This window comes from Habropoda laboriosa, unplaced genomic scaffold (assembly GCF_001263275.1).
Source record: "Habropoda laboriosa isolate 0110345459 unplaced genomic scaffold, ASM126327v1 scaffold5, whole genome shotgun sequence".
Taxonomy (NCBI): domain Eukaryota; kingdom Metazoa; phylum Arthropoda; class Insecta; order Hymenoptera; family Apidae; genus Habropoda; species Habropoda laboriosa.
Genome location: NW_017100161.1, coordinates 4,140,735 through 4,155,332, shown reverse-complemented (window position 1 = coordinate 4,155,332; position 14,598 = coordinate 4,140,735). Strand labels below are relative to the sequence as shown.

General features: G+C 43.6%; 1 protein-coding gene across 4 annotated transcripts in view; it reads left to right on the top strand.

The window, feature by feature from the left end:
• LOC108578097 (sestrin homolog) overlaps positions 1–14,592 on the top strand; it is a 28,403-nt gene extending 13,811 nt beyond the window's left edge. For all 4 annotated transcript variants that reach the window (XM_017941360.1, XM_017941367.1, XM_017941374.1 and 1 more), the window contains exons 2-7: positions 7,291–7,461; positions 11,157–11,339; positions 11,432–11,672; positions 11,910–12,175; positions 13,027–13,401; positions 13,961–14,592. In XM_017941360.1, coding sequence (XP_017796849.1) covers positions 7,306–7,461; positions 11,157–11,339; positions 11,432–11,672; positions 11,910–12,175; positions 13,027–13,401; positions 13,961–14,047 — 1,308 coding nt within the window. In that variant the 5' untranslated portion in view covers positions 7,291–7,305 and the 3' untranslated portion in view covers positions 14,048–14,592. The remainder of the gene's footprint in view (positions 1–7,290; positions 7,462–11,156; positions 11,340–11,431; positions 11,673–11,909; positions 12,176–13,026; positions 13,402–13,960) is intronic.
• Positions 14,593–14,598: the final 6 nt, after the last annotated feature.

The following is a 14,598-nucleotide window of genomic DNA, read 5'->3' as shown; positions in this document are numbered from 1 at the left end:
AGTGTGAATCTCAGAGAGTGTGAATCTCAGAGAGTGTGAATCTCAGAGAGTGTGAATCTTTGAGAGTGTGAATCTTTGAGAGTGAGAATCTTTGAGAGTGAGAATCTTTGAGAGTGTGAATCTCAGAGAGTGTGAATCTCAGAGAGTGTGAATCTCAGAGAGTGTGAATCTTTGAGAGTGTGAATCTTTGAGAGTGTGAATCTTTGAGAGTGTGAATCTCAGAGAGTGTGAATCTTTGAGAGTGTGAATCTCAGAGAGCGTGAATCTTAGCAAGTGTGAATCTTTGAGAGTGTAAATCTCAGAGAGTGTGAATCTCAGAGAGTGTGAATCTTTGAGAGTGTGAATCTTTGAGTGTGTGAATCTTTGAGTGTATGAATCTCAAAGAGCGTGAATCTCAGAGAGCGTGAATCTCAGAGAGCGTGAATCTTAGCAAGTGTGAATCTTTGAGAGTGTAAATCTCAGAGAGTGTGAATCTCAGAGAGTGTGAATCTTTGAGAGTGTGAATCTTAGCAAGTGTGAATCTTAGCAAGTGTGAATCTTAGCAAGTGTGAATCTTAGCAAGTGTGAATCTTAGCAAGTGTGAATCTTAGCAAGTGTGAATCTTAGCAAGTGTGAATCTTAGCAAGTGTGAATCTTAGCAAGTGTGAATCTTAGCAAGTGTGAGAGAACTCTTCACTACTCATCATCCCAGCAGCAAAAACACGATAACGCGAGAACGACATAACGTGTTACACGCAAAATTGCAACGCGTAATCGAAAGAGATTGTCCCGTGGAAGGGACGAATCTTGTATTAGGTTATTTACGTGTATTGTGATTATACAGATCTGATGCATCGTGCGAGAGGGTTGGTTTGGCGAGGAATTGATGAAAAGCTTTTTCTAATTAAGGCCAGACTGTTTGCCGTTCGTCTGGAATGTGTGGAGCACGGTAAACGTTTGTCCGCGAAGACTAAACTGCGGAACAATGGGCTTAATCTATTCTGTTTGATCGCCTGTACAGGGTTGTTCATAAGTTTCGACCGTTTCATCGTCGGTATGTTGTCAATTCGACACGAGGTGTACAATCCTAATTGTTCCTGCAATTTTTAGCTAATAATAACGTCTTTATTCCATCAAATATTACCATACAGGTCCTAGATTTATCGGAAATGATTGAAAATCTGAACAATCTCAAAAAAACCACAAAATTGAAAAAAAAGGAAAACATTTCTAATTTCGCGAAAACTAAAAGTGTCCATTCTATAGACAAAATCGCAACGAAAGCTCATTAGCAAAGGCACGCGAATAAGCGGGGTCAAAGCGGCAGCATAAATAGCGATCGCCGATGCATGCCAAGCCTATAATTACAAAATCCTCTCTCAGACTGCGTTTTCGAGGGAAATGCGACGGAATCTCCTCGATCCACGAGGCAAAAGTCGCGGAATCAGAAAATCTCTGCAGAAAAATAACGAGATCAGGCGACAGCGTACACGCGTGCAGAAAAATCTCGCGACGTGAGCACGTGTTGAATCGACGATTCCGGAATTATCCGCGAATCGCAACGTTCCCACGGATGACTCCTCCTTCGAGACGCGTAATGGAATGATAAAATTGACGTCGTGTTACGAAACGCGTCGAGCATCGAACTGGCCGGGCTTATCTGCCCTGTGACGTTGTCGCGGCTGAGCAAAGACCGATTTGCTCCTCGAACACTTCTAAATTAGCTCAAAAAAATTGATGGAGCAACGTGTTGAAAATAGCTAGCCTAGTCGATTTCGTTGATCTTCACATGGAATGATATTTCGCTAATTTATTCCACTGTGCACTTTTTAAACACGGAAATCCAAGGCTTCGTGTCTCGTTTGAGGGTGAAACTATCGCGATTCGGTATTGAGACTGCTGAACTCGCAATTTGAGAGAACTCGCGAGAGAAACTATCGTAAAAATCTCTCAGATGAACGTATACCCTTAGAAATCTATTCAACCACAATTAATTCAGTTCTTAGTGTGTTAAATTCGCAGCTTTTAAAGCTATATTTGAATCGAATTGAAATTTTTTTCGAGACTTCTTTGCTGCAGAGAAATAATAATCGAAAATGATCAAACGACCGATAGAATTCTTCTGCTCGATATTCTTAAAGACCCACATTTAGGGAAGCCGATATCTCACGAGGAATACCGGGTTTACGTTGGCCGCGTCGAAATCTCTGGAAAGATGTATGGCAACGGTCATTAAGGAGGGCCACTCGAGCCAGGTTGCATTTAGGTTTCCGATAAGGTTCCACTGTGTCATTAGTTACCTTGGAGGTAGTGGTATCTCGAGAAAGAGGTCGGAAACCAGTCTCGGCGGGTGTAGAAAGCATTTAGGCAGAGACCGTATTATATTAGAATTTTAGAAAGTTCTCAGATAGTTGCGATTTAATGGACCCTTACAGTTTCCCAACGTTTCCTAATTTTCCTTCATATAATCGCTGTACAATGTACACATCAACCTACAATTAGGACGAACCTCGAACCAAAGCAGAAGAAAAAACAAGAAATCCCTCCGTTTCTCTGACAATCCTTTCAGACACATCTACTCGAAGGCAAGAAAAAGATTCTAGATTACCTCACACAGGAATACCACAAAAAAAAAAGACATTAAATCACCACTCTCGCCAGGCTAACATAACATCGTACCACATTCGAGCAAAAAGAAAAAAGGAAGAACGAGGGCCAAAAATATCAGAGAAATGGGGAGAGATCGTTTGTTTGGTTATCATCATTCGAAAACGAGCCCCAGGGAGATTCTTGCATGTCGGAAGGAAAATTCCATATGGATTCTGGTCTTCCGACTATATTTGTGCGCGGGTGGTAAGAGAGAAGAAGAAGAGTGTATGCATACGCTGGAGAGAAGACACGGGGAGAGACACACATGCGAGAGAAGAGGCTCGCCAGCAAGTCTCAGGGAGCTGTGCGTGGGCTTTGTGCCATGGACTTGTGCCAAAAGAAAAAGAGTTCTCGGAAGAGAGCACCGGTCTCTCTATCTTCCTCGCTGGCTACAGCATTCGAGGGCTTCACCGGGACAATTCGCCACCGGGATCTTGCCAAATCCCGCGTGTACGGGTTAATTGAGTAATACCTTTTCCCTCCCTCCCCCCAAACCGATGACGCGTCCCTCTATTTTTGATTCACGAGCAGCTGATCACCTTCGGTTCTCCTCTTCTGTCGTTTTGCATACACGTCTCCTCTCGTTTCGTTCACTTCTGGCCAAGTCAGACTGGTCGTCGACGCACTCGCGGTTTTCCTCTTTAGATTAGATATCTCGAATCTCGTTTCGAGGAGCTTCCAACGAAAATCGGGCACGTTGTTTTTTTCTTCCGTGAAAAATCACCAACGTCGCGTGTTTTCCTCGTCGCAATATCTCTCGTGTGTTTCTCCAAAGGTATTAACGTATCTTTGCTTATAAAAAAACACGCACACGTAAGCTCGACGCACGTACATATGAATCATTGTGCAAAGTTTGAAATATCCGACTTTTCTCGATAATATGTAAATAAGGGAGAATCTCGAGTTTTCACGAGGATCTCGTTTTAACACACGATTCTCACGAATCGAGGGATCATTTCGTGGAAACGCGTGCAAAGTTTATCTGTGTTACGAGCTTGTATCGGCGTTATCGCCGATCTCTGATATTTTCACGAGCCGCGGTTTATTTCGAGCGACAGCCAGTCGATATCGTGAAAGTTTGAGCAAAGAGGCGAGCGATACCGCCGTCTCGGGCACAGTTCGTCAGAATCGCGGGCAGACTTCGTTGCTCGTTATTCATTCGTAAAATTGCGGAAATAGATGGCGATAAGCGCGGTCCGTGCGTCGTTCCAAAGTTTAAAAGCCATCCCGAGTTTTCGATGACTAAGCTTAACAACCAGGTAACCAGCGTGCACACATGTTTTATCGTTTCGTCTCTTCTCTCTCTCTCTCTCTCTTCCTCTCTCACGCTCTTTTTTCCCTTTATTTTCATGGTAAACAACAGGCGATTCCATCGATGACAGGAACTCACTTGGCCTATTACGTGTCATAAACGCGATTTCGACGCTTTTGTTTTTACAAGATCGTCCACGTTACTGTTAATAGTCGCCAGGAGGAGAATGTGTATGCTAATCTGTTATTTCCGGCAAGGAGTAACGACCGCCTAGGCAAACACTCGCCGTAGTAGCCGAGTCCATGTTTGGATCTTCCTTTTCATCGCGCCTCGTGACGCCGTCCACACGTTCCTCGATATTACTCGGACTGTAATAGTGGTAACCTACCTCACGCGTTTTCTGCCGTAACAGGACTTCTATTTTCACCGAGATCCTCATCGCGAAGGATCGATAGCTAATTCGTGACAGGGTAACATCGAGAAACAATAATCGTCGGGTATACGCGAAGACTTGATCGCCACGCGAATATTTCCATTTTATCAATTGTTCGAAGTTACGCAATTTTAACGTTACTCGCGGGATTACCTAATAACACTCCTCGACGTATCATCAGGTACCGACTTTGTGATTATCGTAGAGAAAAAACGTAGGAATTATTTCGATGAAGAAATAGGAGAAGCGACCCAAATTTCACGAAGCGGAGGAAATTTGTTATTTAAAATACATCAACGACAGAGCGTTATCGAGCGTGTTTTCTTTCGAAACGGCGAAGCGTGAGCATTAGCGCGACGTGAAACTTTTCCCACTGATAGGATTAACTCTCGGGTGCTGTTGTAAGGTTTCGTCACACTGTCCCTTTGATATTTTTGATGGTGTCTCGCGAGGAGAAGCTCTTGCCTCACGGCCGACGCCCACGAGAGAAGAGCCTCCCTTTTACTTGTTGATGGATCGACGGCGACGAAATTGATATTCGCCGCGTGGCGAAAGCGCCCGGCGTGTGTGTTCCCGGTGAAATGCCTTTCCCGTTTAATTTGTACAGCGGGTCGTCGACCCGCCGCAAGGTCGGTAACTGTTCGCCATTAATATATCGGCCTCGTACCAACCGTGGATCGTGCTTGAATGCTCTGGCCGCCTTCGCATCTGGCGGCGAAAAACAATCGTGAAAGGCTTGAATCGGCGTGACGAGTAGAATTTGAAAAATCTTTGATCGTACACTACTTGCTTTTCTGTGTTTAGAGCGGAGAATTTCAGGAGCTTTAACCCTTCGTGGGCAGTCTGGGTCATTTGTGACCCGAGAGTAGCTTCACTCTTGTGTTTCTTCGATTAGTGAGAAAAGTTTTGAACGTTTCACTTGAAGAGCAATTGTATAGTCCAGGGATTTTTTCACATTTTTTGAAAGCCTGGAACAGTAAAAAAATTAGACCGTAGTGTGGAAGAATCTTTTCTGGGTCATTTGTGACCCGAGAGAAACTTCACTCTTGTGTTTCTTCGATTGTTGATAAAAGTTTTAAACATTTCACTTGAAGAGCAATTGTATAATGTAGTAGAGACTTGGAGAAGTGTCCAGGAATTTTTTCAAATTTTTTGAAAGCCTGGAACAGTAAAAAACTTACACTTGGACATGAACGACCCGAGTGTGAGGAAATGCATCAACAACGAATTTCTACGTATTTTTCTCCGGAATCAGAGAATTTGAGTAGTTTCGATAGTAGCACTTGGTACTGTACGTCTTTCGTATTTCTACATCGAGATAAAACGGAACCGTAGAAATTTGAACGTCGGTAATACGCCTCTAAATCCCGTATCTTTACGTCCCATAACACATTACTCCCCAGCAGTAAATCTATCCACATAACGCTAGTTAGACGTCCAAGAAAATTAGTTATCTCTAAATTCTCTCCCTTCCGTGAGAACTTCCTGTGTCTCCCCCTCCGAATTACCGCTGCCTACGAGCACGAATATTCCCTCAAAAAAAAAAAAAGAAAAAATGAGAAGCTCGGTTCGTAGCATATTCTCGTAGGCAGCTGTACGAAAATTAGGAGCGGTGGTCCCCCTTTTGCCAGCGAGTACAGAGAAAGGGTGTTCTCCATGCTCTCTGCACGGTGCGTAAAATCTAAGTATAGAGGCTGCATCTGCGTTTCGAGAAACGAGAGCCTTTCCTCTACGACTGGTGTCTCGCCTTTATCGGTTTTCCTCCATCGTGCACATTATCTCCTCGTGTGTACACGCGCGTTTATGCTCGTGTAAGGTAACCGCTACACAAGCTAACACGGTATATCAGGAGACGACGAAGGATGATGCAAGTGAAACACCTAATTTCGAGGTCTCGCTTCCGAGTGACCCAGTTTTCTCCTTTCAGGTCACGGGACGAATCGTAATTGTGTGATTAATGCAATTGCCCGATCGCCGTTTACGCTCGTTACGCCGATTTCGACGAGTCGCGTGAATTGCATTAACGACTGCTGATCAACTGTGCAACGATGGTATCTCGTCGTTATGTCCCTCTTCTCATTTCCTAAGCAGAATTCAAGGCTACGCTGTGTCGTCAACCATGTTGGACTACATGATAGGAACTTTCTAACGCGTGAAAGTAAAATGTATTACACTTTTACGGCACCGCTTACACGTAGTCGTCCGTTCCATTTTTTTTTACCTCGTTGAAGATGCGAATAGTTTCTTCGGGGCGATTGGTAGACGGGCGTAGGAGAACGAGTGAAATTTTTCGATAAATTTCTTCGTTTGTTTGTTGCTACCGTGGAAATTGTTTTCGTTGCCCGTGAGAAGAAAGCGATCATGATTGATAAGAATTTCACATCTTGATGGGAGAAGAAAGAAATGAATAGTTTCTGTAATGAAATTGAAAATGGCGATTCGGTAGATTTCTATGGAAAAAGAGAAGGAATATATTTCGTGATTGTAATAAAGTAAAATTACAGTCTAATCGAGTTGTTGTATTTGAACAATTAGAAAATATGAAATAGTGAAAATTTAACTAACTGCTTTAATCGTTAAACGAAACTTCAAATCACTTGACAGAGTGTTAACCCTTTGCACTCGGAGGTGATTTTGCTACAGGGAAGGTTGCAAATTTGTTTGAAACTAACGTAGAAATAAAGTATACTATTTTATTTAAATACTAAACGTATTCTCTATTTCACTATGGTGAACAAATTTATAGAGGCTGGCAAATCTGTTCTTGATTAATTATTTTGCTAAGTGACAATTATTTAACGTCGCTTCTCAGTCGCCACTCGATTGCAAAATAGAATGTTTGTCCTAACATAAACCTACTTGCGTGTGTATTGTATATGTTTCCCGTTTAAAGAAGACAATTCTAATGGAGAAATTGGACGAAACGATCGTTTCTACTGTATTTAACCAACGGATCTCCCCGTTTCTCCTGTTGCAGACTCATATTCTGTTGATGGATGCGTTCCTCCAGAACAATAGGCTGGATCATGTCTCTGGGGTGATGGCATCGCACCCTTCGTACTTGGAGCACTTTCTCCGTACTCAACATTTCATCCTGAGGGGCGACGGTCCGCTGCCCTACGACTACAGGCATCTGATCGCCATAATGGTGAGTGTACAGCCGGTTTTTCTCTTTATCTAATTCGCCCGGTAATGGCTGCGACACATTTTCTTCCGCGCTACGATAACGCCAGCTGGCTCGAACGACGTATTTAACGCGGATGGAGGAGAACACATAGAAGAATTCTCTCCTTTCTTCCGAATCTGATTTTTATTCTATTTAAAGGGGGAACAGATGACGACGATGCTTCTTAATTAACTCGTAAAACCGTCGAGGGAACGGTATTCACGGTGCAATTACACACGTGCAGACAAAAAAAGAAGCGTTTAACGTTGACAGATTGTTAAAGTCTGTTATATAATTGGGAGGCGAAGAAAAAAAAAAGAGAAGAAAGAAGGGGAGAATGGACGTTATTACGTAAATTATTAAGTCTCGTTGGTGTAATGGTAATGGGATCAAACGTTGGGAAGATCAGTTTCACGACGATGAATTCTAAATAAAGCGATAAACATGTAACCTAATCGTGCATTATGAAATTTTTTTGGAGGTTCGCGCGTATCAAGTCACTGTATATCGGACTTTTAATTGGGAAAAAGATTAACGAAGAAAAAGAAGAAAATTAAAATTCCAAACATTTCACCGATAAATTAATCAATTATGACCTGTCGACGTCGATCAATCGCGTCACGAAATATTCTTTTCGTTCTATTATTATCGATTGCGAATGGTGTGCCTGTACCAGAAGAAATTTAAATACGATCCGTCTGTTCGAACGATGGAAACATGTTTGTCGCGATGTCCTCTCACGATGGACGCGTTATTTTCGCGCGCTTCACAGAATGCGATTACCACCGAACTCTTTTCCAGTTCCTCCCTTCCTTCCTGTCCCCCTATCTGTGACATTTTCTCTCTGTCTCTCCCTTTCTTCTCTCTCTCCTTTTCTTCCTCTCTCTCTCTCTCCCTCGTTTCCGTCTCTCTCTGGCGTGTGGGTCGTTGGGCCAAAGATTATCAGGAAACCGAGCAAGTGCAGCGGGTTTCGTAAGCGTTACGTTCTTCTTGGCTCGAACGAGCCGTTTCGTCAAGAATAATCACCGTGACATGAACAATTGTCCATAGTTTTTCTTCTGACAGGGGTAAATTCGTAGGTTAATTAAAGCATCGAAGAAAGAGAGAGAGAGAGGGAGATGAATTGTAATTAGGTCGAATCTCGAGTGCTAATTAAGCCTCGTCCGTAAACTGAATATTATATCGAGGCTGCGACTTCCTGTTTTGAAAGATAGCATACGGAAGTCCTAACGAGCCTCTCGATCTTCAATTAACGCGCAAATTTCATTTTCCTTGGTTTAGACCGTGTCCGGAGTAAATTCGATATCGCTACCATACCGATTCGCTAATTTCTCATTTTACAGTATAACAATTCTACGGTTTCTTCTCCTCGAGGCACACAATTTAAATACCCCTCGCCTTTTCTCTAAATTACACACCACAGAGATGTCGTATTTTTCTAAAATTTACATTTCATCCTAGATACACGTCGGAAGATCGCGTATCTCACAAATTGGACGTATCAAATTTTGTCATCTGACCAGAGAAAAGTACCTTCTCCATCGTGAGAGACCTTCCTCTCTTCCAAATTTCCTCCGCGTTTCATTTATTTATCTTTATTTCGCATCGAAAGACATACAGGCACTACTCCGTTCTTTATCAATTTTGTCAAATAACACGAATACGTGGAGTTTCGTACGTGAGAAGACGTTTAACACGGGGCACGTTCGCTTTAAATAGTGACATGCGATCCAATCTGTTGGAGCGGTCGGATATCACGGCCGTAGCTAGATAACGGCTCGCGACATGCCGGTAGTCGATAGACGAAATATCGTCATTCTAAATGATCGACCGAAAACACTTTATCAAACGCGATAAAAAACTCGACACGTGATGGCGTGTACGGAACGAGCAGGGAGCTTTCGGCGGCGCGGAGAGGGAGAACGGGGGAGAGATTGTTGAAGGCGACAGAGTGGAAGGGTTGGGGAGGGGAAGAGCGATTGCCAGTCGGTACACGGAGAGGAGACCGATAAATTGATAAGATATCTGGAAAACAACTTTTCTACCGGTAAACATTCAATCTGTCGAGATTCGCGAATCCCCTCGCGATTTTCACCACCGTGGAGAATTAAGACAGTTCTAATAGCCGCGGAAAAGATAAAGAAATTAACGCGACTTGTTGTCGAGCCTTGTTCGTTCGATCAACTGAATCGGTATTTGTTCTTTTTATTTCGAGATATTACAGTCGAGAGTAAAGATTCGTACGGTGTTGTATTCTTCGGAAGGAGAACGAAATTAGGGGAAATCTCAGCTTTCACGTGGATTAACAATTTTTATAACGGGGTCACACGTGGCGTATAGTGTATCGTCACCTGCTGCTACGCCGGCAACTCTGGAATTCCGAATTATCTCGTGGTTTTCGGCGAGTTATCACGCGTTGTCGACGGTACGTAACAGACTTATCGTTGGAGAAATAAAAAAAAACATTATTCGAAGCGTTTGTAAAAGAGAGATATGTGAAAAAAACAGGAATTCCAATATTATAAAATCGTGTATACGTATACTTACCTGTCAATTCCATCGACGTAGCACGGTGTAGCTTTAAAAAAAAAAAAGAAAATGGCACGAGAGCGAACCTCGTTTTTGCAAGATTTTTATTTTCATCCCTGCCGGGTCCCCCCGTTTTATCGTTGGTCGGTTCGATCGCGCCGGTGTTTTTCCTAGGTTCGCGCTAAACGGGCAGGCGTGCAAAATTTCAGGCTGGCCATGTGTTTACACAGTTCTCTTATCGCTTATCGCGATTCTCGAGTCGATCGATCCACGGCCCCGCATGGTAAACGCGTGTGTTGTTTACGCGCTTCATCATCTCCTGCGTCCTCCTCCCCGCTTTCCTCGACGTTCGTCCACCTATTCGTCGTAGACAACGTCGCCATCGACGATACCCTCCTTGCCATAGCCATTTGAATTTCTGATGTAATTCCAGCACGGTCAAAACGAACCATCAAAGAGAAATCCAACAGTGTCGGTATAGTGGCTCCATTATTTCCTACGCTTCGTCCTTTTCTTTTCTCTGTTCACCCTACTGGCCGCTCGTGTACCCTAATCGAGTTAAATTTTCGTCGAGTTCGTTTTATCCATATTTCGAGTGGTCTCTGTTTTCACAGAGCTTTTTCTACACAGAACATCTACCGTGTGTCGAAAATTGTCGACGTTTTCGTCTCGCTGTATATATCATGTCGAACGGCGGTAGAGAGAAGGCTCTGTAGGGTAGTATACAACGCACACGATCGATGCACTCTTGCTCAATTTCGCGCCTCGATACGTCGCGTCGCTGTCAATTTGTCTCCATCCCCGCACACACACACCCTTCTTCGCTCTTCTTTTTCTTTTTCGTCTTCTTTTTCACCCTATGCCTCTTCTTCGCTCGAGGACTCTCTTTCTTCTTTCGGGAGTCTCTTCGAAAGTTACCGGCTGACACGGTAGTTTGTCGATGAAACGCGCCGCGTGTTCGTCCGGGACTTTATTTTACAGTCCCCCTTTTAAGTGAAGAGAGCAGGTTTTCTTGGTACCAGCCTTTCAGACACTTTGAGTTATCGAAGAATGGAATTTTATGGAGTGGATCGAAAACGTCGCCAGCTGGTTCCACCGTTCTCACAGATTGGTTTATTCTTACGTTTGCAATGTTATTTGTTTTCCAGGCCGCGGGAAGGCATCAGTGCAGCTATCTGATAAATCTACAGAAAGGAGAGTTTATCCTCCAGGGTGGCGACCCGTCGTGGTTACGAGGCTTGCAATCAATTCCGAGAAAACTACAGGATCTGTATGAGATTAACAAGATTCTAGCCCATAGGCCGTGGTTGCTGAACAAAACGCACATAGAGGTCAGGGCTCGTCGAAATTAATCTCTATATATGAACAATTAAAAAAAAAAAAGCAAGAAAAGAGATGAAAACGATCGATTTCTCGTTCACAGAAACTGACAAAAGGCACGGACAGTTGGTCTCTAGCCGAAGTCGTTCACGCGATAGTCCTTTTGGCCCACTTCCACTCCCTCTCGTCTTTCGTCTTCTCCTGCGGGATCAACGAGGAGCTGGACAACGTAACCGGGCACCATTACAAAGAAAATTTCCAGGATAATAGCAATAACATACCAACTGCCAAAGACAAGCTTTCCAGTAGTCCCAAGAAGATTCCGAACGGCGATGGCAAGACTGGTAAGTTGGCTGTCGAGTGTTGTTGCGTCTACTTAAGATTCGCTTATACTTCTCAGAGATAACCAGACACCATAATTTAACTCGAAGGTTGACTCTTCTTTCCAGAACATTCTACCGTATATAATTATCGCGTATATTTATTGCTCTCTGAACACATGCTTAAATGCATATTAATATTAATCGTTTTTTCCATTCGGTAGACTTGTAGTAATCGATTATTATTCTCGATCTGCACAGAAAATATGCCGTCGCCACCGTCCTCGCCGAGCATAGTCGGCGAGCAGGAGGTTGGCGTTGTAGCGTTGATGGAACGCATGAAACGTCTTTCGGAGAAATCAGAGTCCTATCAGATCACGCAAGAAGAGCTATCGAAACGGTTCGAGACCGTGGAAACGCAATCCGCCGAGCTGGCCGCGGCGCCGCAGAGAAGTAGCTCAGTCCTTGACTCTGACATCGGCCACTTCATCGAGGATCCCACCTTCATCTATCAGGACTTCGCCAAGGTAAGTGTTTTTGCCTTCAAATACTCGTGAAATTTTTTTCAAGTAGGTCATGTGTTAGAGGTTTAGAGTTTATCAGCCTTGGTTTTTTGTTAAATCTCTGACGAATCTTAGGGTCAGAGGGCAACGGGTATATGCTATTAAATTGTAGATATAATACTGGTTAAAAGTTAGGAATTCTTTATCTGATTGTACCGAAATATTCTACACGTTTTTGTCAACTATGGTAAGCAAAGAAAAAAAAAAAAAGAGATCGAAGGACTGAAGATGATAAATAAACAGTTTTGGATCGAAATTGAACAGGCTGTGCAAGCTCGCGATCAACTCGGTCACAGAACTAATCGTTCGCGTGTTGTTTTCACGTACCCGATTCGAAAGTACGCTTCAAGGCGACGCTCGCCGCTGAATATTTAAGTTTCGTCGTTTCGATTACCGTTTCCACCGCCGATACCATGAATATTTACGATCGGTCACACGTGTCCCACCGAATCGTGCGTTTAACCTTAAACAGCGGTGGCGCGATTTTAATATGCCAACGGGAAACCGGGAAGAAATGAAAAACATGGTTCTCTACCGGCTCTCCGAGCAACGCGTCTAACGATAACCGGTTAAAAAAAATTTCAAACAGGATCGAGAAACTGTGTGATCGACGATTGGGAAGGTAGATTTTTCCCAAGATTTCTTCGAAGCTCTTTAAAAATAAAAAAAGACGAGAGAAACGATCGAAGCAAGGGTGTAGAGATAGAACTCGACACTGAGAAATGAAGGATATTTACCGCAACTGACAATAATAATAATAAATGATCCTACGCAGGATGTTTAAACGATCGCCTCTCGATTTTCTCTATTTTCAGCGTGGCCAGCTGAACGATATACCGACGTTCCGCGTGCAGGACTATTCGTGGGACGATCACGGCTACTCGCTTGTGAACCGTCTCTACAACGACGTTGGCAATCTTCTCGACGACAAATTCAAGACAGCCTACAACTTGACGTACTACACGATGGGCACGCATAACAAGGTGGACACGTCCCGGTTCAGACGGGCGATCTGGAATTACATTCAGTGTATGTTCGGTATCAGGCACGACGATTATGATTACAACGAGGTGAACCAGCTGCTCGAGCGTAGCCTCAAGACGTTCATCAAGAGTGCCGTCTGTTATCCGGAACGTGTTACCAAGAGGGATTACGATCGCGTTATGAGGGAGTTCAAGCATAGTGAAAAGGTTTGTAGCTTCCTTCTTTTTCTTCTTTTTCTTCCATCTCTCACTTCCATTTGAACATTCTACACGGTTAATGGTTCTCTTCGCTCCACTCTTTTTCTTTTTTTTATCATCGTTTTGCTCGTTCGCCGATGTCCGTCTCGACCGCTGTTTATGTAACGCCGGATATATGCATCATCCAATTTGAATACGATTTCCCCGGTTCGCGCATGCATTCCGGTTTCACGTGTTCTGGTTTGGTGACTCAGGCATGGTGGACGTTGCGAATTGTGTACGGATGATTATGAAAGTGGTATTATAAGTGGTACCTACCTGTGTATTTTTCTTCTCCCCCCAAACTGGATATTCTAATGTTAAACAATATTTCCACGATACTCTGTTTAGTCAAGCTATCTCGCGTAATTGATTCCGCGTTGAATTGCAAAAGATGGAGAAAAAGTCACTTGTCCTTCGGCCGGTGTATTAAACGAAATAATTGAACATGATTTTAACCTGTTTTCGTCGTCAGAGGAGGATTTTTCATTTGCTAATTCGCGTTTCTTTCGCGTGTTTCTTCTTCCAGGTCCACGTGAATCTGATGATCCTGGAAGCGCGGATGCAAGCGGAGCTGTTGTACGCGCTTCGCGCGGTGATGCGGTATATGACCTAAGCCGACTATGGTCGCCGCTCCTTCGTCTACTTGCTGTCTGTCAGTTTGTCGTCGGTTTATTTTATCGTGTAACTCGCGCCGCGGAATTATTCGCCCAGGCATCGTCTTTGCGGACTCTGCACACGGCACAGAAAGGAACGAGCGAACGCGACACCGATTCTCACGCAGTATGTACACATTCATATATGCATACATATCGATGCGTGTATATATATGTATGTGTAACAATGTATCCTCACCACGAAGAGAGACACACACCGCGTATTCACACACACACACACACACATTTCACCATCCATCTTATACACGAATTCACACGCGTAAACATAGAACCATGAGTTCACGTTACAACAAACTCACACACACTAATAGACAGAGCCAGAGAAACAGATACATACCGTATATATATATATGCATATGTAGGATTTTATGTAAAAACACCGCGCGTTAACGAAGAAGAAAAACCGGAGTTGGAGAGTGTCCTCTGTGTGGACGACGGAGTCGCAAGGTGTCCAGCGTTTGCTCGTCGCTGGTAACATTAAACGACGGGG